The sequence below is a fragment of the Episyrphus balteatus genome, chromosome 1, assembly GCF_945859705.1.
Source record: "Episyrphus balteatus chromosome 1, idEpiBalt1.1, whole genome shotgun sequence".
In the NCBI taxonomy this organism is placed as follows: Eukaryota; Metazoa; Arthropoda; class Insecta; order Diptera; family Syrphidae; genus Episyrphus; species Episyrphus balteatus.
In genome coordinates, this window is record NC_079134.1 from 46,076,845 (window position 1) to 46,104,295 (window position 27,451).

The 27,451-nt window shown below is 30.7% G+C and overlaps 2 protein-coding genes and 1 long non-coding RNA gene across 5 annotated transcripts in view; 2 read left to right on the plus strand and 1 right to left on the minus strand.

Moving 5' to 3' along the window:
* Positions 1 to 463: 463 nt before the first annotated feature.
* Positions 464 to 11,924, plus strand: LOC129906481 (poly [ADP-ribose] polymerase). Its single transcript, XM_055982290.1, has 8 exons — positions 464 to 697; positions 870 to 1,130; positions 1,187 to 1,328; positions 6,506 to 6,845; positions 6,911 to 7,444; positions 7,510 to 8,079; positions 8,147 to 8,303; positions 10,738 to 11,924. The coding sequence occupies exons 2-8, from the start codon at positions 1,014 to 1,016 to the stop codon at positions 11,869 to 11,871; spliced, it is 2,994 nt and encodes a 997-aa protein (XP_055838265.1). The 5' UTR covers positions 464 to 697; positions 870 to 1,013; the 3' UTR covers positions 11,872 to 11,924.
* A 1,745-nt stretch (positions 11,925 to 13,669) lies between these two features.
* Positions 13,670 to 27,451, minus strand: part of LOC129907083 (ATP-binding cassette sub-family G member 1) — a 56,515-nt gene continuing 42,733 nt past the window's right edge. For both annotated transcript variants that reach the window (XM_055983169.1, XM_055983229.1), the window contains exons 3-10: positions 19,522 to 19,639; positions 19,277 to 19,466; positions 19,062 to 19,207; positions 18,741 to 18,979; positions 15,002 to 15,261; positions 14,682 to 14,850; positions 14,363 to 14,619; positions 13,670 to 14,297 (exon numbers count right to left, since the gene is read on the minus strand). In XM_055983169.1, the coding sequence (XP_055839144.1) occupies positions 13,866 to 14,297; positions 14,363 to 14,619; positions 14,682 to 14,850; positions 15,002 to 15,261; positions 18,741 to 18,979; positions 19,062 to 19,207; positions 19,277 to 19,466; positions 19,522 to 19,639 (1,811 nt within the window). In that variant the 3' untranslated portion in view covers positions 13,670 to 13,865. The remainder of the gene's footprint in view (positions 14,298 to 14,362; positions 14,620 to 14,681; positions 14,851 to 15,001; positions 15,262 to 18,740; positions 18,980 to 19,061; positions 19,208 to 19,276; positions 19,467 to 19,521; positions 19,640 to 27,451) is intronic.
* On the plus strand, positions 15,907 to 23,728 carry LOC129908419 (uncharacterized). Of its 2 annotated transcripts, none has more exons than XR_008771280.1 (3): positions 15,907 to 15,977; positions 23,213 to 23,347; positions 23,416 to 23,728. It is a non-coding gene; the product is annotated as an uncharacterized LOC129908419 (long non-coding RNA). The 2 variants fall into 2 exon arrangements; XR_008771284.1 differs by having other exon boundaries at positions 23,420 to 23,728.

Sequence of the window (27,451 nt, forward strand, 5' to 3'; positions counted from 1 at the left end):
TTTCAAAAATTTTGTATGGAAACGAGGAGGAACTGGCAGTCCATATATAATAGGTCAATGTAGGTAGGCCATCTTAAAAAATGGGGTAGTAAGGTTTTGACGTTTGGCATTTGGCAAAGTCAAAAGCAACAACAATTTCCAAGACATATTTGTTTACAACAACAATTTCAATGGGCTGGGCTGTCAAAACCTTAAGTAGCCATAAGTTTTGACAGTTCTCGATACTGAGTTTTTTCTAATGATCATACCTTCTCTTTTTATACCATGCTAAGCAGTAGTTCCCAAAGGAACGCAACTAATGTAAGTACACCATTAAATTTCAGTCCAGAGAAAAAGTCTACAAAGTTCTTTTGTTTTTATTTTTTCTATGCTGGCAGCTCTCAATTTTTATCGAAAATAAAAACGAAATGTCAAAAATTTCGCGCTTTTTCAACTGTCATTTTGCTTCTATTCTTCGTTAAGTTTTTAAACAAAAAAAAGCCGGTGGTGCGATGATGATGATATTTCTGTGGGCGAATGTCTGGCTAGCTCGTTTCTTCTACAACAATTTTGCGTTTTAATACAAAACGAATGTGTATTTGTCGATTTTTTGTTATTACTTCATCATATATTGTTTAAAATAAATTGTGCTTCTAAAATTCACGTTCATTCGTGCTCTAGTCAGCTTTCAATTCACTTGTTTCTATTTCTACAAAAGGTAAGTTTGAAGAACTTTTAACCTTTTTCTAATCTCTTTTATTTGTTGATGAAATAAAGTTTCAATTGATTGTTATGTTTTGCCATTTATATATCTTATTGATTTTCAAATCGACATGAGTTTGAGAGGTACCCTTTCACCCTTTTAATGGTTTACTTCTTCCGAATTCCAGGAAAACAAACTAAACAAAAAAAAAACATTTCGTAACCTCGAGAGTTCTGAGAGTTCCGAAAACATTTGTTTTTTTCTTTTTTTTTTTTGAATAAATTTATTTGCCTACTTGTTGTTTGGAGAAGATAGCCATTGTAATTTCACAATGGACATAATTGATTTACCTTTTAAATGCGAATACGCAAAAAGTGGTCGCGCATCGTGCAAAGGATGCAAGACGAATATTGGAAAGGACAGTCTTCGTATAGCGGCCATGGTTCAGGTATAAAAAAGCCAATAAGAATAAATAATTTTAATTTTACACTGTTTGCATTTTAGTCAGCTTTTCATGATGGCAAACAACCAAATTGGTTTCATGAGCAATGTTTCTTTAACAAACAGCGACCAGGCTCAGCTGGTGATATTGAGAATTTTGAAAATTTGCGATTTGAAGATCAAGAAAGAGTAAAGAAAACTATTGGTAAGTGTATTTTTTTAAATGAAATATGTAAATTATTTACATTTTGTTTGTTTGCAAGGTATCGTCATTTTAAGATGTTTATATTTTTTGTGTACTTGGAAAGCATATCACTTCAGGTTTTTTTTGTTAGCATATTGTGGGGTTTCCAGAACATACCTTTTAGAAAGAACATGTTCTCTTTTTCAACTCTGATGTTTTTTACGCTATCTTTTTTCATAAAATTCATATTTTGTTCTCTATTTTTTAAATGTCCTGTTTTAAGTCTCTTTTTTATTTGCCTTCATAATTTTTCCAAAGTGTTACGATTATCTATCTTCAACTTTAAAATTTATTTCAACTTTGCCCACTAACTGTATAGATAGAGTGTCCATTATGTCTTTTTATAAAAGAACATTTGTGCCCATGATTATAAAAGTGGACTAAGTCACTTTTTGCATAGTTTAAAGAAAAACTTACATAATAATTATCTTATAACGATTTAATTATATTTCTTTTATAAAATTACTGAAGGAGCAATAAAGAAATTTATTTACTGCAATTTCGCGTTCAAATAAACTTTACCCCTTAAATAATAATTATTTTTGGCTAGATTTGATGCCATTTATAGGAGTGACTTAGTCCTCTTTCATAATTAAGGGCACATATGTATGTATGTTATTAAAAATAATAACGAACCTAAAATTGATTCAAGGTCCGAATTTAATACCCCCGAACCAACCCCATTTAATTTGACAATTTACTTACGTCCTTTAAGATATGAGTTAAACCAGTTGAATACAGTTCCTTTAATTGCATAACCATGAATCATTTTTAATAATATTAATCTAATGTTTTGACCATACACTAAATGTCACTACAATATTTTTTATTTCAGTGTTTAAAAATTACTTGAGATAAAGTGCGATTTGCTGAAACAAAACTTATATATTTCAGTAGAACATAAACTTTTGTTCCTTACCTTTTCCTCTGCGTAAACTTCCAAATATTTTTTTATGTAGAACTTAAATTTCGTTTAAACAAATGGGCCTTAAAACCTTAAGCTTTTTATATTTTTTTGAAATGACATAGTAAGCAAAAACTCTAGGAATACCCACAACTATTATGCATGCCGAGATTCAAATTTTTGGAACAAATAGTTTGTTTGGAAGTAAAATTTTATTGTTAAATAGGTAAAACCTCAAACTATTCCCATTTAGTCTAATGCCGACTTTTCAAGAGTCGATTTTAGCCGCACAATATACAGTTGTGTGCATAAAAATAGCAGTGCTCCCCAAATAAAACAAAAAGGCTAATGTTATCAACGTTATAATATATTTCACAAAAATTCAAATAAAAAATTAGAGTATTTTATTAATATTACCAGAAAAAATTAAGATTGATATTTTACCGTTGGTTTTGTCACAGATACATTAATATTAAAAATTTGTGGCTGTTCACAAAAATAGCAGTGCATAGCATTGTACGGCAAAAAGTAAGAAAAACTATTGAAAGTTGTATGAAAGTGTACTAATTATTTAAGGCTACCATTAATACTTTGTGGAGTAACCGTTATTTTAATGACTGGAATGCATTTTCGTGGCATAGAGTTCGTTTAATTTTGACACCTCTCGATTGGTATTGAAATCCACGAATCTCGCACTACCTCCCACAATTCTTTCGAATTCTTCGGTTTCACCTCATGGACCTCATTCTTTACATTCCCCCACAAGTTTTCAAAGGGGTTAGGGTTGGGGGATTGTGCGGGCAACTCCATAGCGCATACCTTTTTCTCCTGAAACCATCATTTTGCCCCTTTCGAAGTATTCTTTGGGCCATAATATTGTCGGTATACCTAAATCAAAGACATTTCCTTTTTAGCATGGGGTAACATAACCTCCTCGAGAATTTTTACGTACTTCATTATACCCCTGATGGGCCTAGATGGGATAATTAGGCTCATCCCTGTTGTATGAAAAGCATCAGTTTCGCACCGCCATGCTTCATCGTTTTCACGGTGTATCGTGGATCGTTTGATGCATTCTTTGGTCTTCTCACATACCCCTCTTGGGATACAAAGGTCGTCGGGAGCACTGCTATTTTTATGAAAACAACTGTATCTCATGGCTAATGCAACTAGGATTCTACTATGGGGATTGCCACTTTAGTCATCTGCGTCTCAATTTCACACGAGTCGACGGCAAATAACAACAAAAGAGCAAATTTTGTGAATGGCGGTACAACCAAAACATATAGTCTAAGAGCCGGCAGCATATTTTGGCAGTTTTGTTATAACCGAAATTCGAGTGTGCACATATCTAGATATGGGTAATTCCATGAAAAAGTGGACACGAATTTTGAACAAATTATGCAGTCTTTTTTACTTTTTTATTAGCAAATTTCTATTTACAAACGTCAACTCTTTTTGCAAGTTGCAAGAAGAGATTCTTTGTTGTATTCCCTTATGGATAGACATCAAATTCAGGGAGTTTAATAATCTTAAAGCATTTTTATAGCATAAGCTTGCCAACAACAGAAGAATTTTAGATGAAAATGACGGAAAAACAAGGAAACTAAAAACATGATGAGTCTAATAGTGACGATGACAACACCCCCTCGTTATTGGTAAAATAAATTAACATTTAAGCAAGCTTCGTTACACAATATTCGATTTAAAAAAAAATTGAGTGAAAATGCATCTTTTCTTTACATTTACAACTACAAATCACAGGTAACATGAGTTACCAAAATAATGTAACGTGAGTTACCTAAATATTTTAAAATTTTTCCTCGAAATATTGAAAAAATGTTTGGTTTTGTCACTAATATTAAAAGCTTGTAATTTTTTATGTATGGAATCTTCATTAAAAACAAATAAAGATTCTTAATTTCACATAAAAACTTCATACTGACGGACTCTTAAAATTCGTGTCCGATTTTTGTAACGTGAGTTACCATCAAACTTTTATTTTTCCCAAGCAAATGTTAAAAATAAAGTAAATTTTTTTAGTTAATTATGAAAGTAATAGTTATGCTCTATTCATGGATAGTAATTTCGTATCAATTTACATTAAAATTGACAAAAAAAAAAATTATTTATGTGTTGGAAATTTTTGTGAATGTAACGTGAGTTACCATGGAATTGCCCATATGCACCACAGTATGTCAACGGAAAAAGTCTGGCAGTGATCTTTTTCAGCTTTCCCTTGCCAGACGCATCCAAAGTGCAGCAAAAAATCAACTTTTGGCTTTTTGGTATAACCGAATAAATGATACACCAAAAAATCATAAAAAATTACCTGATTTCAAAAATGTGGGTACCAGAAGTTTTTTTTTTTCTAATAAAAAACCTAATAGCTTATTTTCTGTTGGGTATAACCGTATGATGGTAACAAATTAAAATTCTATGTCTATTCCTGGTTTAGAAAATATAAGTTTAAGCCAGATATTTTTCAGCCTTCCCTCTGCCAGACGCCTTTAAAGGTTTCCCAAACAGGTTTTTCCATACAAAAAACACCTAGTTTCTGTTTTTTTCTTATAAAATTGAAATAATATTTTTTTGTTTAGAGTAACCATATGATGGCCAAATATAAACTTTCTCTGCCTTTTCCTGATTTAGAAAATGTAAGTTTAAGCCAGTTTTGTTTCAACCTACCCTCTGCCAGGCGCCCTAAAAGGTATCTCAATAGTACGGGAAAGTTAGATTTTGCTATATGAGGGTCTGGGAAAAAATCCGAAATGCATTTTGGTGTTTGGTTTATCATTTATTCGGTTATACCAAAACGCCAAAAGTTGATTTTTTGCTGCACTTTGGATGCGTCTGGCAAAGGAAAGCTGAAAAAGATCACTGCCAGACTTTTTCCGTTGACATACTGTGGTGCATATCTAGATATGTGCACACTCGAATTTCGGTTATATCAAAACTGCCAAAATATGCTGCCGGCTCTCGGTCTAATACTAGTAACTCGTTAGTACGCAGTTTTATAGCTTAAGCCAAGTTCGCAAATCGAGCTTAATTTTAGCTCCCATACAAAATTATCTCAAAAAGGAGATTGCCCGAAAAAAATCCAGCACTGATACGAATGCGACCTACATGGCTTGAAAGAGCATCAATAGTAGATAACAAATATGAACATCTATAAAACCATCCCCGAAACTTGCTGGCTGAATTCATAAGCGCATCACTGCTTTTGCATCACAAATTTTTGTATGGAAAGAAAACAGTACCTTACCTACTAAGCATCACGTTTACACCATAAATATTTTTGATGCAAATTTTTGAGGCGTTAATAAACTTGGTTTTAATTCCATGAGATGCAGCATCAAAAAATACCCTAAGATCATTTGCCAGAAGCTAATTTTGATTTTAAATGACGCTGTTAACTTGTTCTTGATTAAAATGCATATGAAAGACAAAGAAGCCACTAGATTTATGTGGAAGTGAGTTATAACATAAAATGATTGGTATCTTGGACCCATCTTTGATTTTTATATCTACTATTGATGCCCTTTCAAGCCATGTAGGTCTCATTCGTATCGGTGCTTAGTTTCTCCATATATTTTTGGGCATTTTTATTTAGCTGATCAAAAATTTATTTAAGAATTTCAGCTGAGTCGTTTTTATTAAAATGTTGATATTTACTGTTTTCCCAAAAAAACCAAAAACTAAACAGCCACCAACCACATGACAACACTTGTAACTCTAGTGCACCCTTGTCCGCCTCTGGGCTAGAACAGTAATATTCTATTTGTGCATGACCTAACTCAACTTCTGCATAAACTTTGTGATAACTGATAAGTAAAAAAATCAGTCATAATAAATACAGAAGATAAACAGTGTTTATTAAACACAATATATAATTCTTATGGGCTATTTTACTGATATTTCATTGACGGTGTTCGTATTATGCATGCGAGTTGTTTTTTTTTTTTGCTTTCCAGGTATTTTTATTAGATAGATAAGGTTCATTTAAGGTTTTATCTTAAGTGAAAGTCTTTTTAATTCAAACCTCAACCTCAAGTTTTTGGGTTCCTTTTTAAAGGTTAAAATGAACGATATATGCCATACATTACACATGTTTGTATAAACATACATCGACTACGATTCGAGATATTTAAGAAAAAAAATAACAGTTTTTAGTTATTTCATAAAATTCTATTCTTTGTTATTTTAAATTATGTTATTTTTTTTTATTAAATAGATGAACTAAGTGGTTCGGCAGTTGTTGCTGGTGGCAAAGGTAAAAAACGCTCCAAAGCAGACAATGCTGCAATGAAAGATTTTGGCGTTGAATATGCCAAATCAGCACGTTCCGCATGCAAGGGCTGCGAACAAAAGATTCTAAAAGATCAAGTACGTATTCGTAAAACAGTCTTTGATACCGAAGTTGGAATGAAATATGGAGGTCAACCACTTTGGCATCACATAACGTGCTTTGCTGAGTTGCGTGGTGAACTTGGTTGGTTAACTAGTGGAGATCTTTTGCCAGGATTCAAAAGTCTTTCTAAAGATGATCAAAAAGCTGTTAAAGATGCTTTGCCGTAAGTTAAACAATAACAAAAATATTTTTAAATTTGATTTAAAATTTTTGTCTGTCTATTCTTAGTGCAATGAAAGCTGAAGACGTTCCCGATGCTAAAAAGCCCAAACTTGAAAAGAAAAATGAAAAAGAACTTGCCGAAGAGAAAGAATTAGCCGACAAATTTAAATCTCAAACCAAGAGACTTTGCAAATTCCGTGATTACATAAAAGATGAAATGAAAAAATCCGAAATACATGAACTTCTTGAAGAAAACAATCAAATGCCACCAAGTGATTCGTCAAAACTCTACGATCAGCTAGCTGATATGTTGGCATTTGGTGCCATCGAACCATGTCCCATGTGCAAGGGAAATCAAATACTATTCCAAAAATCCGGTTACATTTGTAATGGAGACCTAACTGAATGGACCAAATGTATGAATGTAATAAAAGAGCCAAAGAGAAAACCAGTTCATATTCCTTCAGGGTTGAAAGCTAGGTTTTCCTTTTTAAAAGATGTCAAGAAGAAGGTAGAAGTTCGTGCTATTCAATATATTGCACCAAGTGCCTCAACAATAGCCAAAAATATGGCTATGAAAAAAGAGGATGAACTTGATGGGTAACTTATATAACCCAAACAAACAACACAAACTTGTTAACTGATATTATTTTGTTCTTTTTCAGTCCAAAAGTCAAGCGTGAACGACCTCCTTGCTACCTCTTCCAATTTGCCCATATTAACTTGAAAGATTCTGAAGAAAGTTTAAAGGCACAAATTGCTAAGCTCGGTGGAAAACTTGATACAAAAATCAATGATAAAACTATTGCTATTTTTTCCACCCAAAAAGATGTCGACAAAATGGGCGCTCGAATGCAAAAGGCTAAAGAATTAGGAATTCATGTGATTCCTGTAACTTATTTGCAACAAGTCGAACAAGATCCCTCTGGGGCAGTTCGTTTTATCTCAAGTTCAAGCTTATGTGATTGGGGAACTGATCCATCGGCCCGTTTACCTCAAGAAGAACTAAAAAGCTCCTCATCCAAGAGCATTTATACTAAATCCGTACCAAAATCAATTAAATTAACTGTTAAAGATGGACTTGCTGTAGATCCCGACAGTGGACTGGATAGAGAAGCTCATGTGTATGTTGATGGAAAGGATAAATATAGCGTTGTGCTGGCACAAACTGATATACAAACAAATAAAAATTCCTACTACAAAATGCAGTTGTTGCAAGCAGATACCAAAAACCGGTAAGTTGTAATTTTCTTATGAAAACTTTACTCTACAATTCTATTATCTTTTTTTTTTTTTTCTTAGATATTGGGTCTTTAAGGCTTGGGGTCGTATTGGAACAACTATTGGAAATAATAAATTGAACAGTTTTGATACTGTCCATAGTGCTAAAAGCTCATTTAAAGATGAGTATTTGAAAAAAACTGGAAATGAATTTGACGATAGAGACAATTTTGAAAAGGTAAGAGCGCAGTGTGTTACTCTTAAGCTTAATATAGACGATTGGAAGGAATTCCAATATTGGCCAAACTGTCAAAAGTCTTCAAATACCAAGGGAAAAATGTCTGTTTATACGGTAGGATAATTTTATTAAAAAATTAGACAAATCAGTGGGTGAAAATCAGCTTACATCTGCCGCCAATTTTACTAGCTGACTCGGCGGACTTCGTTCCACCTTTTCTTGATGGTGGTTCACACAATTTTCTTTTTTATTTTTTTTTTATAATGGTTTTTATGCAACTTTGTGTGCATATCGGGGAGGTCTGAGAATCGATCAACATCTATTTTTTAATAGATGGTGGTCCAACCAAATTTTTGTTTGTTTTGAACGATTTTTATGAAATTTTTTGACCATATCTGGTTGGCCTGAGAATCGGCAAACACCTTTTTTTCATTGCCCCAAATGGTTAGGGGAAAATGACTGATGCTCTGTCATTTCCTCAAAGTCTGAATAATTCAATTTTGTCGATAGGACAAATAGAACTCGAGATATAACCTTTTTTAACTAACCATATCGGCTTTATTCTTCTGAATTAAAAAAAAAAACTGCAGTAGCTGCAGAAGTGCAGAACTCAGAAAGAAATTCATTTGGCTCTTGATTCGATGTTTTTATTGCTAATAAATGTAATCCATCCCTATTGTGATTGTCAATTATCAATCGATAGTTGATAAATATTAAAATTTAGTATTTTAAAACCTAATTTGTTTCTAAATCCGTCAACTTTTTAATATTACTTATCAATTTTATTTCAATTCTAGATGTTTAAATGATGAAATGATGAGTACTTTAAAAATAATTGAGTTACATAAAAGACATCGAATTTCAGTATTAAATTTTAAATTTGATTACACCGGCACGCAAAAAAAAGCATGTACTTCTTCTTTTATATGTTTTTGGACCCTCTGAATCTCTGACAACTCCGTTTGGACCGGTTACCCTACTGTTTTGAGCAAAATGCAAAAAACGCCAAAAAGTCATACAAATGCAAACAAAGTGCAGTCAAAGCTCAAAACAAGACGTTTACCGGACCAAACGGACTTGAATTTCGGATTCATTGGGCCCAATTACATACAGAAAGGTCCGGTCCCAAGTACATGCCACTTTTTTTTTGTTGTTGTGTGCCGGTGTTATTGGTAGGGCCCAATGAGTTAAATTTGAATTTTTTCTAAAAAATGTTATCTTCTACAGTTCTTTGTGAAATTCCAAAAAAAGTCAACGCGGATATTATTGTGACCAAATTATCGAAGAAATGAAAAAAAGTTTCCATTAGGGTGGTTCCAAATTTTTCTTTAGTATTTGAAAAAAATTGATTTTCCCTACAGAGAAAGTTAGTAAAATATCGTTTTTGAAATATATGTAAAGTTAAATTGGAAATTTTCGCATTAGGAGGCTCAGAAAAATTATGTATAAATGCTGTTTATTAATAATACTATAGCAAAAAACGCGATTAACAAACTTTCTGTGCACTAAAATCGTACAAAATTTTGAAATACATTAATACAACCCGCTCCTAGATCGTTGATATATATATAGAGAACAGTAAAAGCAGTAAAGGACTCAAAATAGAGCCCTAAGGGACTCGGGTAGAGTTGCCTAATTTTTTTTTTAATGCAATACAAAAAAACGCTAATTCAAAATATTTTTTTTCATCGATAAATTTAATCCAAATGTGAACCACGCGTTTTTTTTTTTAATTTCACTATTAAAATTTGTTTTTTTTTTTTTGCGCCACCCTAATGTAACACGGTTTACAAATTTTCTCTGTTATTAAAAGCAATATTTTCGGGAACTGACGTTAATGAACACTAAGTGACGGCTGAAAATTGTACTTACGCAGGCCTTCAAACATTCTGCAGAATTGGTGTGCTTATTAATTCAACAAACCAGAATTATATTATTTTTGAATAAAGCTGTTTTAAGAAATAGTTTTGAAAAATTTATTTTTAATTTCAAAATTTTGAAAAAATAATTTAAAAAAATTTTAAATTAAAACTTTTTCTCAATAACAAATACAAAATTATCTCCCAATTTAAAATTGGACAATGTTTTTAATAAGAATATCATCCAATGACCAATTAGTCAACAATCGTCCAATTATTTGAAAATAAGTAAAATTGTAAAGTAAAATAAGTAAAATTTTTTGATAGAAAATTCGAAAAAGATTGGCTGCCAATTTTTTTCTGTAACTTTGACATATAAAATTGGATGTTTACATGGTTGATAGAAAATTGGTGGAAATTTGTTGGCAAAAATCGGCCAATACATATTGTAAGATTTTGCAATCGTGTATACTTAGCTTAAGTAGCTTTCGTATTTAAACGAAGAAAAAATAACAAAAATTATAAAAAGTATTTTTATTTTAAATATTATTTTTGTTTTTTTTTTTCCACTTTAGCGACCTGGCTGCTATTATCCAATCGATGTTGACTTTGCCGAAGATGTTAAAATCGATCTAAATGCCGAACACAAAGTCAAATCAAAATTGGATACTTCTGTTCAAGATTTGATAAAACTCATCTTTGACATTGAAACGATGAAACGGACAATGTTGGAATTCGATTTGGACATGGAAAAGATGCCACTTGGCAAGCTGAGTCAGAAACAACTTCAAAATGCTTACAAAGTTCTCACCGAAATTCACGGTTTAGTACAGAATTCCGGTACAAATAGTCAATTTATTGATGCTACCAATCGCTTTTATACTTTGATTCCACATAACTTTGGTGTACGAAGTCCTCCGTTGTTGGATACAATCAAACAAGTTGAGGATCTTTCAGCAATGTTGGATTCATTGATGGAAATCGAATGCGCCTACAGCCTTATAAAGAATGAGGAATCTGGTGAAGATGTTAATCCAATTGACAAGCACTATGAACAATTGAAAACATCAATTGAACCAATTGACAAGAATAGCGAAGAATTTGCTATGTTGAAGAAATATGTCAAAAACACCCATGCAGATACTCACAAAATGTACGAACTTGAAATTGTCGATGTGTTCAAAGTGGCCCGTCAAGGAGAGGCTAGGCGTTATAAGCCATTTAAGAAGTTACACAACAGACGTCTTTTGTGGCACGGTTCTCGACTTACAAATTTCGTTGGTATCTTGTCGCATGGTTTGAAAATTGCCCCACCAGAGGCACCTGTTACAGGTTATATGTTTGGCAAGGGTATATACTTTGCCGATATGGTATCTAAGTCGGCAAACTATTGTTGTACGAGCAAACAGAATTCCACTGGTATAATGCTGCTTTCTGAGGTGGCTCTTGGTGATATGTTTGAATGCACAAGTGCCAATTATGTGACCAAGTTACCAAAGAATAAGCATAGTACGTTTGGTAAGGGTCGTACAATGCCTAATCCAGCAGAATCAATTGTGAGGGAAGATGGTGTAGAAATTCCATTGGGAAAATCCTTAACAGATCCTAAGTTACAATCCTCGTTGTTATACAATGAATTTATCGTCTATGATATTGCTCAGGTTAACATTCAGTATTTGCTTCGAATGGATTTCAAGTACAAATATTAAATTTATGTATACTCTTTAGGAGTTTTCATTGCAGAAAATTCTTTTTTTTTTGTTACATTGTCATATAAATTTTCACAAATATTTTGTTTTTGTTTAGAAGTACTAATGTATACGTGTTATTTCTTCCTAGTTCTACACCTTTCGTTGTGTATGTCATAATATTTGCAGTTACATAATACATTACATATATTTTTAATATCAATAAATGTTACTACAAAACTTTAATGTTTAAATATTTTGTATTTTTTTTTTGGGCTACATAATAGTCACAGTTTTTTGCGATTTATGAATAATTGTTTTAGATAGAAATGGGGACTTTTGTTTATAGACTTCATTTAAAGTTACAGTTCACAGACCCAAGACATCGAGGAGATCGCCACTGTTTCAGCTCCACGTTTCGTAACACGTAATAGAGCCTTCCCATATAATCGACAAAACTTTCACCGATACAAATATAACAATTGATGAAGGGTGTTTTTTTGCGGAAAAGCAGTGAGGCGGTGAAGGTTAACAAAAAGTTGAAAAAAAATAATTGTAAGTGGAATATAATCATATGACACATGTTTAAAGGTTATTTGTTGGTGCTGAATCTAATGACATACAAATAAATCCAATACGATTGCTCTGACAAAAGTAATTGCCGATTAAATTCAAGGGTGCTTGTTTAATGACTTCAACAAGTAAAATACATATACCCGAAACCCATTTAAAAAAACATGATATACTGATCAAATTTGAGATGAAGGATTCAGATAAAGCAGGGACAAAGAATCCATTAACTTTTTAAAAAAATTTTGGTGAAAAGGTGTTTTTTTTGGGGGGTTGAGTTATGTGTGAGAAAGGTAAAATAGCTGATATACATAAATTTTGTTAAATTCTTAAACTTGGCGAAAGCTTTTCTTTTGATAAAAGAACTAATCTAAAGAGCCTACAAAATTATCTTGAGTGAAGGGGTGTTTTTTTTTTTTTTTTTTTTTTAAGAAATGAAGACAAAAATTGTACACCAATGGAAATTGTTTAAAATATTTCATTCATAAAAGAAACCAAGAATCCAAGCCGCCTATAAAAATATTTAACTTATTGACTTGACTGTTTTTTTTGGAAAATAAGGAAAATCCGCTATAAGTTCGATAAAATCAATGGTATTAAATGTATCTTAACGAAATTTATTAAAAATGTTGTATATGCCATGTAAATTGCGATTTAAATAAGTTTTTAATTTTTTTTCATGTGAAAGGGTGTTTTTTTTTTAGGTGTAGAGAAAATGAGGGTATATTGGAAAAAACTAAGTAATTATAATGGTACTTAGTTATAATAGTTTAACAGAAAACTCATACATTTTATAATACTTGGGAAAAGTTTCACCAGATAAAATGTTAACATATTTTGGATACAAAATAACGGTACATTTCCTATACCAATTTTCGAAGTCATGTTCTCGAAAACGACTGCAACTATTTTTTTATTTATTTATTTTATTTTTTTGATTAAAAACAAAATGAACTAATTTCTTGAAAAACAAATATTTTTTCTACTTTTGTTTTTTAACTGAATGCATATCTCACGAATAATGTCAGCATTTTAAGTCCATTTAATCAAAATTATGAGTACTTTTAAAGTTCACTTATGAATGTTTTAAACCAGCCAGTTTTCAAAACTTTAAATCGTTCTTTCCACAAGTTATGTTTTCGAAGTCGGTGGACCTCACAACTTCAAAACTGCAGCGATCATTTTCAAAGTTGTTAATAATTTTTATTTTATTCTGCCAAAAATTGAAATAAAACAAAAACAAATCATCTTCTGTAAAAATAATAAGTATATTCAAAAGAGATTTCAATTAAACAAAAATTTACTTAATTTCTAATATCACTGTAAAACCACATAAACATAAAGCTAATTATAATTTGTCTATCTACATTATACACACAATAACACTGGTACTTACTTACCAAACATTATGATTCTAAAAATCCTCTCCCAACCCAAATTTGTTGTTAGTACTTTAAAGATGCAAAATTCAAATGTGACTTAACAAATTGTCCAATATACTGTACAGCAATATAATTTGATGAATTAAATGTTAAACGTTGTTTTATCATTATAAATGCTGCCAAAGTAAAAACAACATAAAATATCGCCAAACAGGAAACCGAATATGTATAATCAACTCCATCAAAGCCCAACATTACGAGTAGAAATTTGGACTTTTTGAACATACAAAATATTTCAGTTTCAGGACAAATAGTATCGGAGCGATCGCTTCCATAAAGTGCTGCTACAAGTCCTTCCAGACCATGTCGAAGATAACTCATAGACATGAAAAATTTTAAGTATGCTGGCACGTAGGTTTCTTTACCATAGCCAATGCCATAGCAGGAGAGTAGAATCATTGGAACTGATATTACAGGTCCAACAAACATTGAGTTCTAAAAAAAAATTAAGAAAAATTTTAGACTTCTTCGAAATGGGATTCGAAAATTAATAGACTTACAACTATGCTAAATCGCGAAGAAATAAGAACACCTAAGCTATCAGAAGTCATTCCAGTTAAAATTGAAATAAGAAAGATCATGGAAAACCGATTAAGCTCAAGTGGTTGGTTAGACATCAAGTAAATCATTGTGATGTAGATCATAGCCAATATTAACATGAATGGTATTTTCGAACAAACCATTGCTAAGTAGTAGGAGCTTAGTTGATACCACTGGTTAAAGTACTCACGCTTAAGTAGTCGAACTTCGGTGGGAACTGTTTAAATAAGAGCTTTTTAAATACATTTCAGATCGAGGTTTGATATTTTTTAAACTTACATTGAAGCAAAACTGGCATCATTGGCAGATATAAATATGCAATAATAATTGTGAATGCGAAACCGAAATTGAACAAAGCTTTCGTAGCATCATTTCCGACTCCATCATAGATTCCTCCAACAATCATACCCAGAGCGATTGTGACAATAAATTTCAGCTTGATGTAGGACTTTAATTATAAATTAAAAAAAATAATTAATACTTTTTCCAAATCAAGTTTAAGCTGCGATTTGATAGAATTCATTGCTTTCGAAGCTTTTTTTCGACTTCGATGAATTCTATAACTCGACTTGAATAAAAATAATATAATTATATCTTACTTTATCTCTCCACATTTGTATAAGCATTCTTCTCAAAAGTAATCGAAATTGTAAAAGCCACGAACATTTGGATTTTAAAAGTTTCGGATTGATTTCTTCTTCGAATTCTTCCATGGATTTGGCTTGTTCATGAGTATCGCTAATTGTTGTGTTGTTGTAATCAAAGTCTGGGGTCCATCTTGAACATTTGCCATTTTCAACAGCAGCAACCATTTTATCATAATAATCATTTCCATATTCTCGTCCAGCAACTTCAATTACTTGAAATAGAAAAAAAAAATAAAAATAATTATATACACATACATAAATCGGTTGATAGTTAAAAAAAGATTAAAATATTTTTGGTTACGTATACGCCACAGTTACCTCACATAAAATTGTTTGTTGAATTTGATCCTAGTTATTATTTTAATAACTTTATTAAGTGTAAAATTAAATTGCGATAAAACAAAGGTTATAAGAGCGCTCTTAAAGGAGAATCAAACATAATTAAATAAAATGCACGACCTAGTTCGCACGTTCTAGCTTTTATGGTAAAAGTAGCTTAGAATATTGAAACTTTTTATTAAAAATTCATGAAATTTTTTTAATTTAATATAACAAGTTTTAAAAATAACTATAAAGTCAAATAAATTTGATTTTAAAGTAACAAAAACATCTGTTTAAATGGCTTTGAAATCTAAACTAAGAGTTTTCAGGAAAAAATAAGAATATTCAAACACTTTTTAAAATAGAATTTGGTATGCCATCAACAAGAAAATATTAATCGACTTACAAAAACAAAGTTTCAAACTAATTCATTCGCCTTTTTCAAAAAAAAAAAAAAAAAAGTTTTTGAAAAATATATTTAAAATTTTTTCTAACCCAAACATTTTTTTTGATTTTTTTTTAGTTTTCACATTAAAGTTTGTTTAATTTAGTGGAAATGGAATAAGTTATTTACGAGAAAGTCCGAAATCAAGAAAAAGATTCTATGGTAAGAACCGTTATCTTATAATGAATATAATATTATTTTTACGATTACGAAAAGGTGCTGTTCTAAAATAAAAGTTTCAAATTGAGTTTTATGAAAACTGAACTGTTAATTCATTCGTACGCCATGACTAGGTAAAAAATATTTTAGTAAACTAATTTTTCCTTATTACCACATGTTTAGGTGAAAAAATTGGACAAATCAAAATGAATATCGAGATTCTCTTTTTTCTCAGCCGATTCTCAACTGATTTAAAAAAAATTCCTCGTTAGATTTGGAAGTAATTATTGTTTATAAATATAAATTAAAAAATAACATGTATGTCCAAAATCGATGTTGAAGTGGAAAAGAAAAATTGAAAAAAAAAGTATTTTGGAAATTCTAATTTCTTGTTATCTAACAGCCCTATTCTGCTATCCATCGGGGGGAAAAATCGCTAAATATTCACCAATTACGATTCTGCTATTCATCGGGGGGAATCCAAACTAACGTCGGTAATATCGGTAATGTTGTTCAGTATTCCACTAATCACGTGAATGAACTTGCTCCATACATTTGCAATCCGCATAAAAAATGTTGCGGATCTGTCACTTTTGTTTGTAAAAATAAATTCACCATCGTTGAAATTAAGCAAAATGCCACTTTTCATAAATTTTTAATTATTTCTTAACATTTAATCGGCTGCTTTTATTTTTTCTATGCAAATAGGTAAACACAAACAAAAAATTTTTTTTTCCTTTCAATTTACTTCGTCGCCATTTTTTTTTTAATTTGACGTTCACCTCGACGTCAAATTGAGGGATGATAATGCAGTTTACCCGATGGATAGCAGAATGGCAAAGTAGAGTTAAAGTGAACCGAATGTGTGAATCGGATCTGAGATTCACGGGAACAGCAGAATAGGGCTGTAAACCACACGTTTTATATATCATTAATATCTACTTAATATCTTCCAAACAGGTTAAAGAAAGTCAGAAATCAGTTGAAAACTGACTACGCTGCAATTTTTGCAATGGCTGAATGGCAATTTGTTTTGCCCCAAATTTGCAAAAAAAAATTTGTTCTTTTACTATGTTCAACAAGTCCTATAAAATATAGTAGGTCCCAAGTATATTTTAAAAGTTGGTTGTTGTCTCACAGTGTTACAATAACGGTACTTTTAAGTTATAAAATCTAACTTTTCATTCCTATAAAAAAAAAACACCCTTTCACTTAAGATATTTGTATAAAATTTTTTGATTTTTAGTTCTCATGTCAACTGCAAACCTTATTACGTGACAAATTAATGTAGATTTTACTTCATTTATGGAAAAGAAGAACATTTTTTCTTTCATAATTTTAAGAGAAGGACTGTTCCTCCCTTATTTAAAAAAAAAACATTAATCTAAAAAAATTTGTTTAAGAGTTATGGTATCGGTTCTCATTCTATTCAGAATTATAAAACACTTTGAGATAACGTGTCAAAAGAGCACATTCCATGAACATAAATTTTTTAGCTGGATCAAACGTTTAAAAAAAGCCAATAAAAAAAAAACACGTATACGCCACAGTGAACGTGGAGAATGTGTATTTAGTGTAAATTGCTACTTTAACCTAGGTGCTAACACACCCAAACCGAAATTAAATAACAAACAATAATAAAGTTTTGGCACAACACCCCATCAAGGAGCAAGGCCACGTGACAAACAACTTTCGATCATTTTTGGAAGGGACCTAAAATTTACCGTCAAATCTAAACGACAAAGCAGAGTTGCACTTTTTCATGACAATGATAATCTTGGGGACTCAGTCGATTAATCCCAAAATTAAAAGTAATAAATAAACAGTTAAATAAAATCGTATCTAATAAAAATACAAAATTTAAAAATATTTCTTCAGTCAATACTGCTTATTTTTAAAATATTACAAAAACAAAAATAAACAAATTCATAATATTTTATGATTGTTGGTATTAAAAAAATATTCATCTCTTCATAAGAAGGATTACAATATTTTTGAGTGTTATCGTATCGAGAAATCTTTGGTTTCATTCGATTCAGCAATAATAGGTACCTGTGTCATAATGACCAGATTGAATCAACATATGTATGTACTGTACATTTTGCAGCTTAGTCAAACATTATTTCCTTCTCTAAATTGTTTTTTTTTCTAAATGTGGTTTTAACAAAAGTCAATGTGGGGATTTTGAGGGCCTTGGACCTGGTAAAGAGAGTGACATTCAGCGTCGATACCAATCATAAAAACTTATAAAAAGAAATTGTACTAGATTTACTATTTTTCCTGAACAACTATTTTAATTTTTTTTTTTTTGGAAATCTGTTCATTCAATTTCCCGCAAAAGCATTGTTTAAAAAAAAAAATAGTTGAAATCGACATTATGTATATCAAGCGCTACCTAATCAAAGCCAAAGACATCTGTTATTTGACTTAAAAATTATATTTTTTCTGATTATAATTTAAAAAAAAATAATTATCAATATGTTTAGAAAACAGGAATTATCATACCAATTACATTTACATAAATCTTAAATTGAATCAATTCTAAATTTGTTTATTAATTATTTGTTTGACTTAATTACAACGATGAAGGCTTAATTGTTGCTATATCTAAAGTCTAAACATTGTTTATTATTGTAAAATAATTGTTATTTTTTTTTTTCTAAATTGCAATCAAATTCTACACGATAGAAAAATACTGACATTTACATTTCCGTCAGTCTAAAAATGATGTATAACAACTTTTTGACATTGATATTAGGTACTTACTAAAATCAGCTGGATTGTATGTTAGCGGACAAGATAATCCAATTGAATTCATAAATGGCACAATGTTTTGTGTTGAACCCTGATAGGCACACTGACCGTCCGCAAGGACGTACACCTTGTCAAACATGTCAAAAAGTTTAGCCGATGGTGTATGAATTGTACAGATAATTGTTCGACCCGAGTGTGCTATTCGACGTAGTAATGAGATGCATTGAGAACTTGATAAGTCATCAAGACCGCTGTAAGAAAGAAAAATGCAATATTTATTAATATTAATAAGCTTGAAATTAGATAATTATTTTTATAACTATTATAACTTACGTAGTTGGTTCGTCTAGAAATATGACAGGTGGATTATTGACCAGTTCTAGTGCAATTGATAGACGCTTTTTCTCTCCACCTGACATTCGTTCACACATGGTGTTTTCAGACTTCTTCAAACGAAGCATGTAAAGAATCTCATCGATCTGTGAGATTGAAAAAAATGTTAAAAATTTGACAATTTTTGGTAACTCGTTAAAAATTTTATAATTTACCATTTCCATTTTTTGTGACATGGGTAACTCATTGCCAAGCTTAAGATGTGCTGCTAATATCATAGCTTCTTGAACAGTGCAATGTGGGTCGAGAACTTCGTTTTGCATTATATAGCGAGACATTCGTCGGAAGATTTTTGCTTGTCTAGGTCGACGGTTTACATTTATTTGGCCAGTTGCTGTTGAGGAACTTTAAAAAATAAACGATAGTTTAGTTTTCGATTAGTAGAGCGAACCACACTTACTTGTATCCTGCCAAAACATTTAAAAGTGTAGTCTTGCCACATCCTGATGGACCCAACACAGCTGTTAGTTCATTAGATCTAAATTCACCATGGATACCTCGAAGAATGAGTTTACTTCCTGAAATAATTGGAATAATTACGTTTTTTATTAAAGCAAGCTTAATAGTACCTAAATCTAAAACAAAATAGACCGAAAGCCCCCAGCAGATTTTAAAAATAAAATGATGCCCACTTTAAATCCCACCCTCCTAAAGCAATATGATTTCCGCGTAAAATGAGTAGAATCTGTTTAAATTTAAGGTGAACTTCATTTCATTGTAATATGAGTTTTTATTTTAAAAAACCTTCTAAAAATAAAAATTTTAAAGTTATTGTCGGACTTCAGCTTAAGTTTTGTATATTATCATACTTATTTCTAACAGTGAGATAGCTTGATGGTAAAGCCAAAAGTTGTGGGATCGAACCCCAGTGGCTGCCAGTTTTTTTTAACTTGCGATATACATACATAATGTAGGTACTATAGGATAGGGCAAGTTTATAATTCGTAAGAAAAATCGAACTCGAGATAACAATTTTACATAACATTACGATGATGGAGAATGCCAAAAAAGTAAGTCCGGTAATTCTGTCTGTCTGTATGTACCTCGAGCTACAGCCCAAGCTACTGAAGTGATTTTGTTCAAACTTGGTAGTGAAAAGTTTTGGATGAAAATTGAAAATTTTTTTTAGGACCAAACTAACGTTTGTCATATAACGGAAATAGAAAAGGTAATTTTTTTAAGAAACGGCTCTAACGATTTTGATTAAAATTTTTGTGTGTAGTATTACACATAAGAGCGAACTTTTGAAATTAAAAAAAATATTTTTTGTACCGTTACTAACGGTACCTGTCAAAGAACGTTTTTTTTTTTGATTTATGAATATCTTGTACAAGACTTACTCGATTTCAACGAAAATTTGTATACAAAAGCGTTTTAGTAAAGGTAATATTTAAATTTTAGACAATTTTCAAAAAACACATTTTTGGATTTTTAAAAAATATTTAAATTTTTTTTTTGAAAAACCAATTTTTAGAAAATGGGTTTGTGAAAAATTTTGAAACTTTGTTTTTATGAGTAAACGAATTATTTCTTCAAAATGGCATACCAACTTGTTTTTTGAAAAATGTTGGAAAATTTTGTTTGCATATAAAAAATTATTTTTTTAAAAAACGGCTAACGTTTTTTTTATTCCTTTTTATACAAGAAATAAAATGGCATACTTGTTTTTTTGTTTTGTTAAAGATCATTTAAAATGGTGTTTAATTAATTATAAAAAACCGATTTTATTTCTTATTTTTTTTCAAATTCCTTGAAAATATAAAATTTTAAATTTTCCCTACATGCGACCCCAGTCGTGCATTTTATTTTTTAATTTTTTTTACACAAAAATTAAATGATTTTCCACTTTAATTAAGTGGATTTCTTTAAAATATGCCCATTGAGAAATTAAGAAATTTTGTCCGCTCAATTTAAGACGGAAGTCACCTTGCAAAAACCCATGCAAAATTAATTTGATACAGAATCTGCTTGTTTTTAGGTGGCCTTTTTTCTCCGTATGATAGCAAAAATTGATTGGTATTTTTGGTAAGTGCAATAATTCATCGTTTAAGTGCCACACAAGATCAAACATAAAGCTCACTGCTATTTATGCTAAAAAAAAATCCCTTTTCAATACTGCATTAAGACTTTTCTGACTTCAGGACTTTTTTTCAAACCCCCTTCTTATTAACTGGACTATTTTTCTCTTCTTTGTTTAGGTATAGATCTCACAGCTTGATTCTTCATCAATTTTTTTTGTATAGATTGTGGTTTGATTAAGTATAACTACGGTGACAATATTTTTAGAAACAAAACCCGGGACATATAAAAAATTTGGATTGTTATGAAAATATTGATTGATGATTTCAAAAAAAAAATTAAAATTTTTAAAAAGAGTTTTCATAATTTTTCCTTATTTTATTATCAAGATTTCTTGAACGATTTTATGGGAGCATTTTCTTGGAAACCATTTAAGTCGTTTACAAAATCAAGAAAGCGGTTTTATAATAGGTAGTACCCTGATATGATATCCTTTGATAAACTTTTCTTTTCAAAATTTTATTGGTTATTAAAGAAATTGAAATGCAGCTGAACGAATTCCGGTCTAGTTCGATATGGACTCCAAAATTCGTAGAAGCATTTAAATTGTTTTATCCTCTTGTAGTCTTTTTTTGCATATTTTAAATATAAATATATTAAAGAATATTATTCGAAAATTTCAGATTTTCCCGGCAAATAGTTTAGGAGAAATTTGAGTATTTGCAATGACGTCTTTACTTATTTTAAATGTTTCCCAAAACTTTAAACGCGTTTTAATATGTATAATAAATTAATAATCTAGTTTTTGATCTCAGGTCTAAGTAAAATTAGATTTTGACTATCACATGGACCTTGCAACCTTGTTTTCATCAAATACATTTCTTTGTGGCCAAAAATTCTGCATATCTGCATTTTTTGGTACCTTGAGGCAATTGTTTTACATATTCGAACTCTCAAAAAAAATGTTCATTTTCGGTACTATGCCATGTTTCTAAATATTACTCGGTCTAATCATGAATTTCATTCGTGGTAATGGTTTGGAGAAACATCAACCGATTAGATTACAGCCACGTTCCTTTGTAAATGGTATAGTCCTCATGAGTAGATGATCTAGTTTGTAGTAGATCTAGTTCTACCATCTAGTCTTGAGAGACAAATGCTCTTTTTTCTCTAAAATTCGATTTACCTTTGGTTTTATATTATAATAATCAAAGTTAAGTGCAAAATTATAATATTTGTAGGTTAGAATTTTGATCAGAAGTTCTCACACATCTAAAAGTGAAAACTTGACCTAATTAACTGATTTTGCTTTAGAAAAAAAACAAAAATCAGTTAAAAATAAGTCTAATCTGCATAACCACTAAGTAATTACTTTCAATTTTCTAAATACCTAATAAAGCTATGAATGTTTCAACTAAAGGTTAGTTTAAATGAAAAAAAAAATTCCACTTAAAAATAATTAACATTGTGATCATTCGAGTTACAATAAAATTAAGTGTGTCATAATAATGTTTCAAAACAACACCTGACAGAAATAACATGAACTACAAAGGTCGTTTTTTGATGATTTTGAATTGAATTAAATTTTCATATTTATTGAGTGAGTAATTGCAGTAAAGTAGGGTGCAGTTTAATTATAGATGTTTTAGAGAAAAATAAAACTAAATAAAACAACGACTTTTGAACTTAACAGTTCAGCCAATTTCTTCAATTAGAAACGATCTTGTTAATTTTATAACGAGCACTTAATAGATATTGGATATAACTTATTTTATTTATGAGGTCTAAGTGTTAGCGCACTACAATTTTTCATACTGAAATTAAAAAGTGCTATATTAAAAATTAAATTGAATTATACTGCTAATTGTTTTATTAAATTTCTTAGTTCAAGGATCAACTTGACTCAGTTATTAAAAGCACGATTACCAATTTATGATTCACCGGTATCTTACACAATTTATAAGGGTGCTATAAGAATACAAACAATTTTTTGTGTTAAAGTGATCTTTTGAAAAACACTATTTTTCTTAATCATAACAATGTTTTTTGTTTTTTTTTCAAAACAATTTAAGCATTTCTAACCAGTTTTTGATCAAGTTAATGGGTCTGCGCGAGACAGCAGGATCAAGATCATAGGTAAGCGCCTAATATGCCTTTCCACACAGAGAGTGCATTGCCACTTTGAGATTTTTTTTGGAAAGATAAAGGTAAGATAAAGTTATTTTCCTTTCCATAAATTACCATTAAGCAACAGGCATTTATAAACTTATCTAAGCTAGACTTAAATAGAATTAAAACAGATGTCGAGGAATCCATAACACTGCATAACTGAAATCTCTAAACCCAAAAACAGATCTTGAAAATCGTTTCGTAGCCGAATACAATGAGGGACATGTCCTCATACATATATCCAATATTTTTACCACTACAGAAAACATTTTAGGAACCGGATTCAAAAAATTCACCAGAGCCAATTTGACGGGATAAGATTATATACCATCAACAAAAGACTTAGAAGTATCTCATGTACAACAAATATTAAATATATAATGCCTGATCAAATAGTAGTTGTGCTTTTTCTTGGTATTTCAGTTTTTTTTTTACTAAAAATGTAGGTTTTTTTAGAATTTTTTTCAATACAAAATACGTGTGAAAAATTTAAAGTAAAACAAAATCTATGACGTCACGTTTTTGAGATATAAGTAGTTCAAAATTAATTTTTATCTACGAAACGTGACGTCACAGATTGTTTTCGACTTCAGATTTGAATTTAAAACATTAAAATCTTTTAGAAAAATATATTTTGGTTTACAGAAAAAAATAATTTCTCAGTTTTATTGAACATTGAAATATTTCATTATATCATTATGTTTTCTAATATTTACTTAAAAACATAGTTAGCAAACATATGACCGCAATGTTTACAATTTTCTTATGAAACATAAATAGAAGAGATCTTAAAATTGAGCTAATTTAAAAAAAAAATCCATGAAATAGCTTAATAAGGGGTCTTAAAGTGATTTTTACTAATTTAGCATTTTTTAGATGCTTTTTTTTTATGAATTTAGCCCAATTACTAGCTTATATTGTTATACAGTTTTGAAAATGAAAATTCTATTTTAAAGCTCATCCGCCATTTTGGAGCCGCCATTTTGAATAAAAAAAAGTTGGCAGCCTTTTCATATTCTCCATACTATTATCAATTTTTGTTGCCACGTTACTAAGCCCTATAAGGCAAGTAAAAATCGATACTACGCCCGTATAACTAGTTCAAGATGTCAAACCATTATGAAAAAGAATGAACCAGTATGGTCCTGCAATCTCATCTAAGTAGAGCTGTAGCAAATCGTATGTATTCGTTACTAAAATGCGGGTATTCACTTCAGTAACGAGTAACGAAACGTTACTTTCTAAACAGTATCGTTACTCGTATGTTTCGTTACTGGGTACTGAAGTAACGAAACATACGAAACGTACGAGATACGAAACATACGAGTAACGACGCGATTCCAGTTTCAATACTAAATCCGATGTAAGAGATACGAAATGAAGTGATACACTCAATTTGTCGCATTTCGCATCTCGTGTCGGTATCGTAACCATAGTCAGAATGCTAACTGCAGATAATTATCTGGAGTTTACTTTTGTCTCGATTAAAACAGTAGTGCCAAGGTTCAAAATCATTGTGTTACCGATAATTTATACAGAAATATCAAAAGAGACGTTTTTGTATTTTCTCTATTTGGCAGAAATATGTATATCCACGACGCAACCAATATGTTTATGGCCTTGGTGTTAATGGTATTGATATTTAGCTTAAGAATGTACAAAAGTTTTTTGGTTTTTCAAAAAATTAGTTTATTTTCGGTGCAAAATTTTCAACACAAAAAAAAGCAGAGAAAACGAGGTTTGAAAATCACTCTCAATAGGAAAAATAAATGAAAAATTGTTAGACATGGTTGTATTGAAGTGTTAATATTTCGAGATCTGTGCGTTGCACTTTTGAAATATACGTCTCTAAAGAATTGTGATAAGATTACTGAAAGAATATAAACAAAAAATTACCAAAGTTTTGTCTAAAAATTTGGAAAAAAATCAAAAAAATTTTCCACGTTTGATTTAAAAAAAAAAACGAAAAAAATTCAATATAGCTACCTTTAAACTCTTATTACAAGAGAATGCCGCAACTAATTTTTATGTTTATGACCTTAAAATGTAGCTTAGATTATAGAAATTGTTTTTGGTTTTTTTTCAAAAAAAAAATTTTTACACCCTTATACCAATGTACGAAACATAGTTAAAATACCAAACATACGAAACGAATCAAATACATGAAATATACGAAATGTACGAAAAACACGAAGCATGCGAAAGTAACGAAACATGCGAAACACACGAAACATACGAAAAATGCGAAACATACGTAAGTAACGAGTAACGATATTATTGATGCGGGTACTAGTATCAAAAGTAACGTATACATGCGGGTACTCATTTTGACGTTACTTTTACAGCCCTACATCTAAGTCAATTCTGTCTGTCAAATATGTACACACGGTTCAGGGAAACTGGGGTCCTTTCCCGATATCTGTGAAACTGTGAAGTGATGAGTGGTTTTATCACATCTTCAGGAAAAAATTCGATTCTCGTTCTGTGATAAATTTTGTATTACCTTCATATCCTCTTTTGAAAAGGCTGTAAAATGTAAATAATGGCACTTTGATGTGACATGGGACCGCATTTGTTTGTTGATGTGAGTTTAAGAATAGCTTTAGCTTTTCTATCAAGTCCATGCCTAGATATTTCGGGAATCTTTAGAGCTAAATAAAGTTCTCCTCTGAAACACTCTCAGACTATTCCAAAAAAATTCAAGCAATGTTTATCCAAAAACAAAGTGCAATAAATTTAATAGAATAAAATAAAATTGTTCAATGCGGCGTCTATTTATTAATAAATCAAACGAATTATTCCGGACATAACGAATACAAATCTTTAAGATAATTAAATGAATATCTACTTATTTCAGACAGAACTCATCATTTAGTACTTTTTTAGTACAAACTATGACAGCCATTTATTATAATAAGTTCGAGAATTGCATTAAGCGAGTTCATGATAACTGAAATAATAAATTTGTATCACTTCACAGTTTCACAGATTGGGAATGGACCTCCAGGGGGTACCATAATGAAAGATTCCTCGAAATGACTTCTTTCCCAGATCGAATACTAAATGGCGTTCATGTCCATTAATATCTCGGACAAGTAAGAGGTACCGTCTTCGTTGAAAAGTTAGGAAACGAGCCATTTCCGGCTATCGTTGCGTTTTCGCATCTTTATGTTTGAAGACTTCTGGAACATAACTGATTTATAAATTGAAATAAACTTATAAGTGATTTTGAGAGATAGTTGAATTATCTAATCGGATTTTTTTTTTTTTGAAAAAATTTGTTCGTGCTTTCAAAATTCGAGCTCTAGTATTTCAAGTAGGATTTTTGAACGCATTTTGTTATTTTATTTTCAACAATTTTTCAATACCCAGTGTATTTATATTTAGTTAATTTCTTCATAAAAATATTCAAATAAAACTGATTTATACTCTATGTAAGAAAATTTTTTAATAATTGTTATAAGGCCCATTTTCGGCGGGAATTTTCCGCAAAACCAGAAATTTTTCCAATTTTTTTCATATTTCTTCTTATTAGACCAAAAAGGTTAAAACTAATAGTGTGTGAAATTTAAAGTTTCTATGTCTGCTGGAACTGTTAGCGGCCGGATATGGATTAACGACTCCGTCTATACCCTCAAATGTACTGTGTCAGCCAGGGCGTTCAATTTTACTACAGTGCTCGATATTAATGGGCACGTTCAAACACCTATCGGATAGGCTATCTGGGATACCCGTATCTGGAATATCTTTTTGAACGAAGAGCTATCCAGATAGCTTGCCCAAGCAGCTACTAAAAAAATATGTAAATATTGAGAAGAGAAAACTGTTTCTTTTGAGCAAATTACATTTTTTTATTGTTAAATAGTACTTGCACAATCGCATTGACTTTATTTCTTGCAAATTTGTATTTATTTTTAAGCTGAATAATCTCCCGAAAAGAAATCAAAATAAAAAAAGCTTAATGTTTATCAGCTGATCACTCGAATACCTGAGGTATACCAGAAATTCTCGGATACCTTCAGATTATTTTTTGACAGAAAATGGTTCGTTTCCTTGCTAATTTTTAACATTGTTTACAACAACAAAAAGCTATCCGATAGCTTTATGTTAGCTCTTTGAACGTGCCCAATTTGATCTATCAC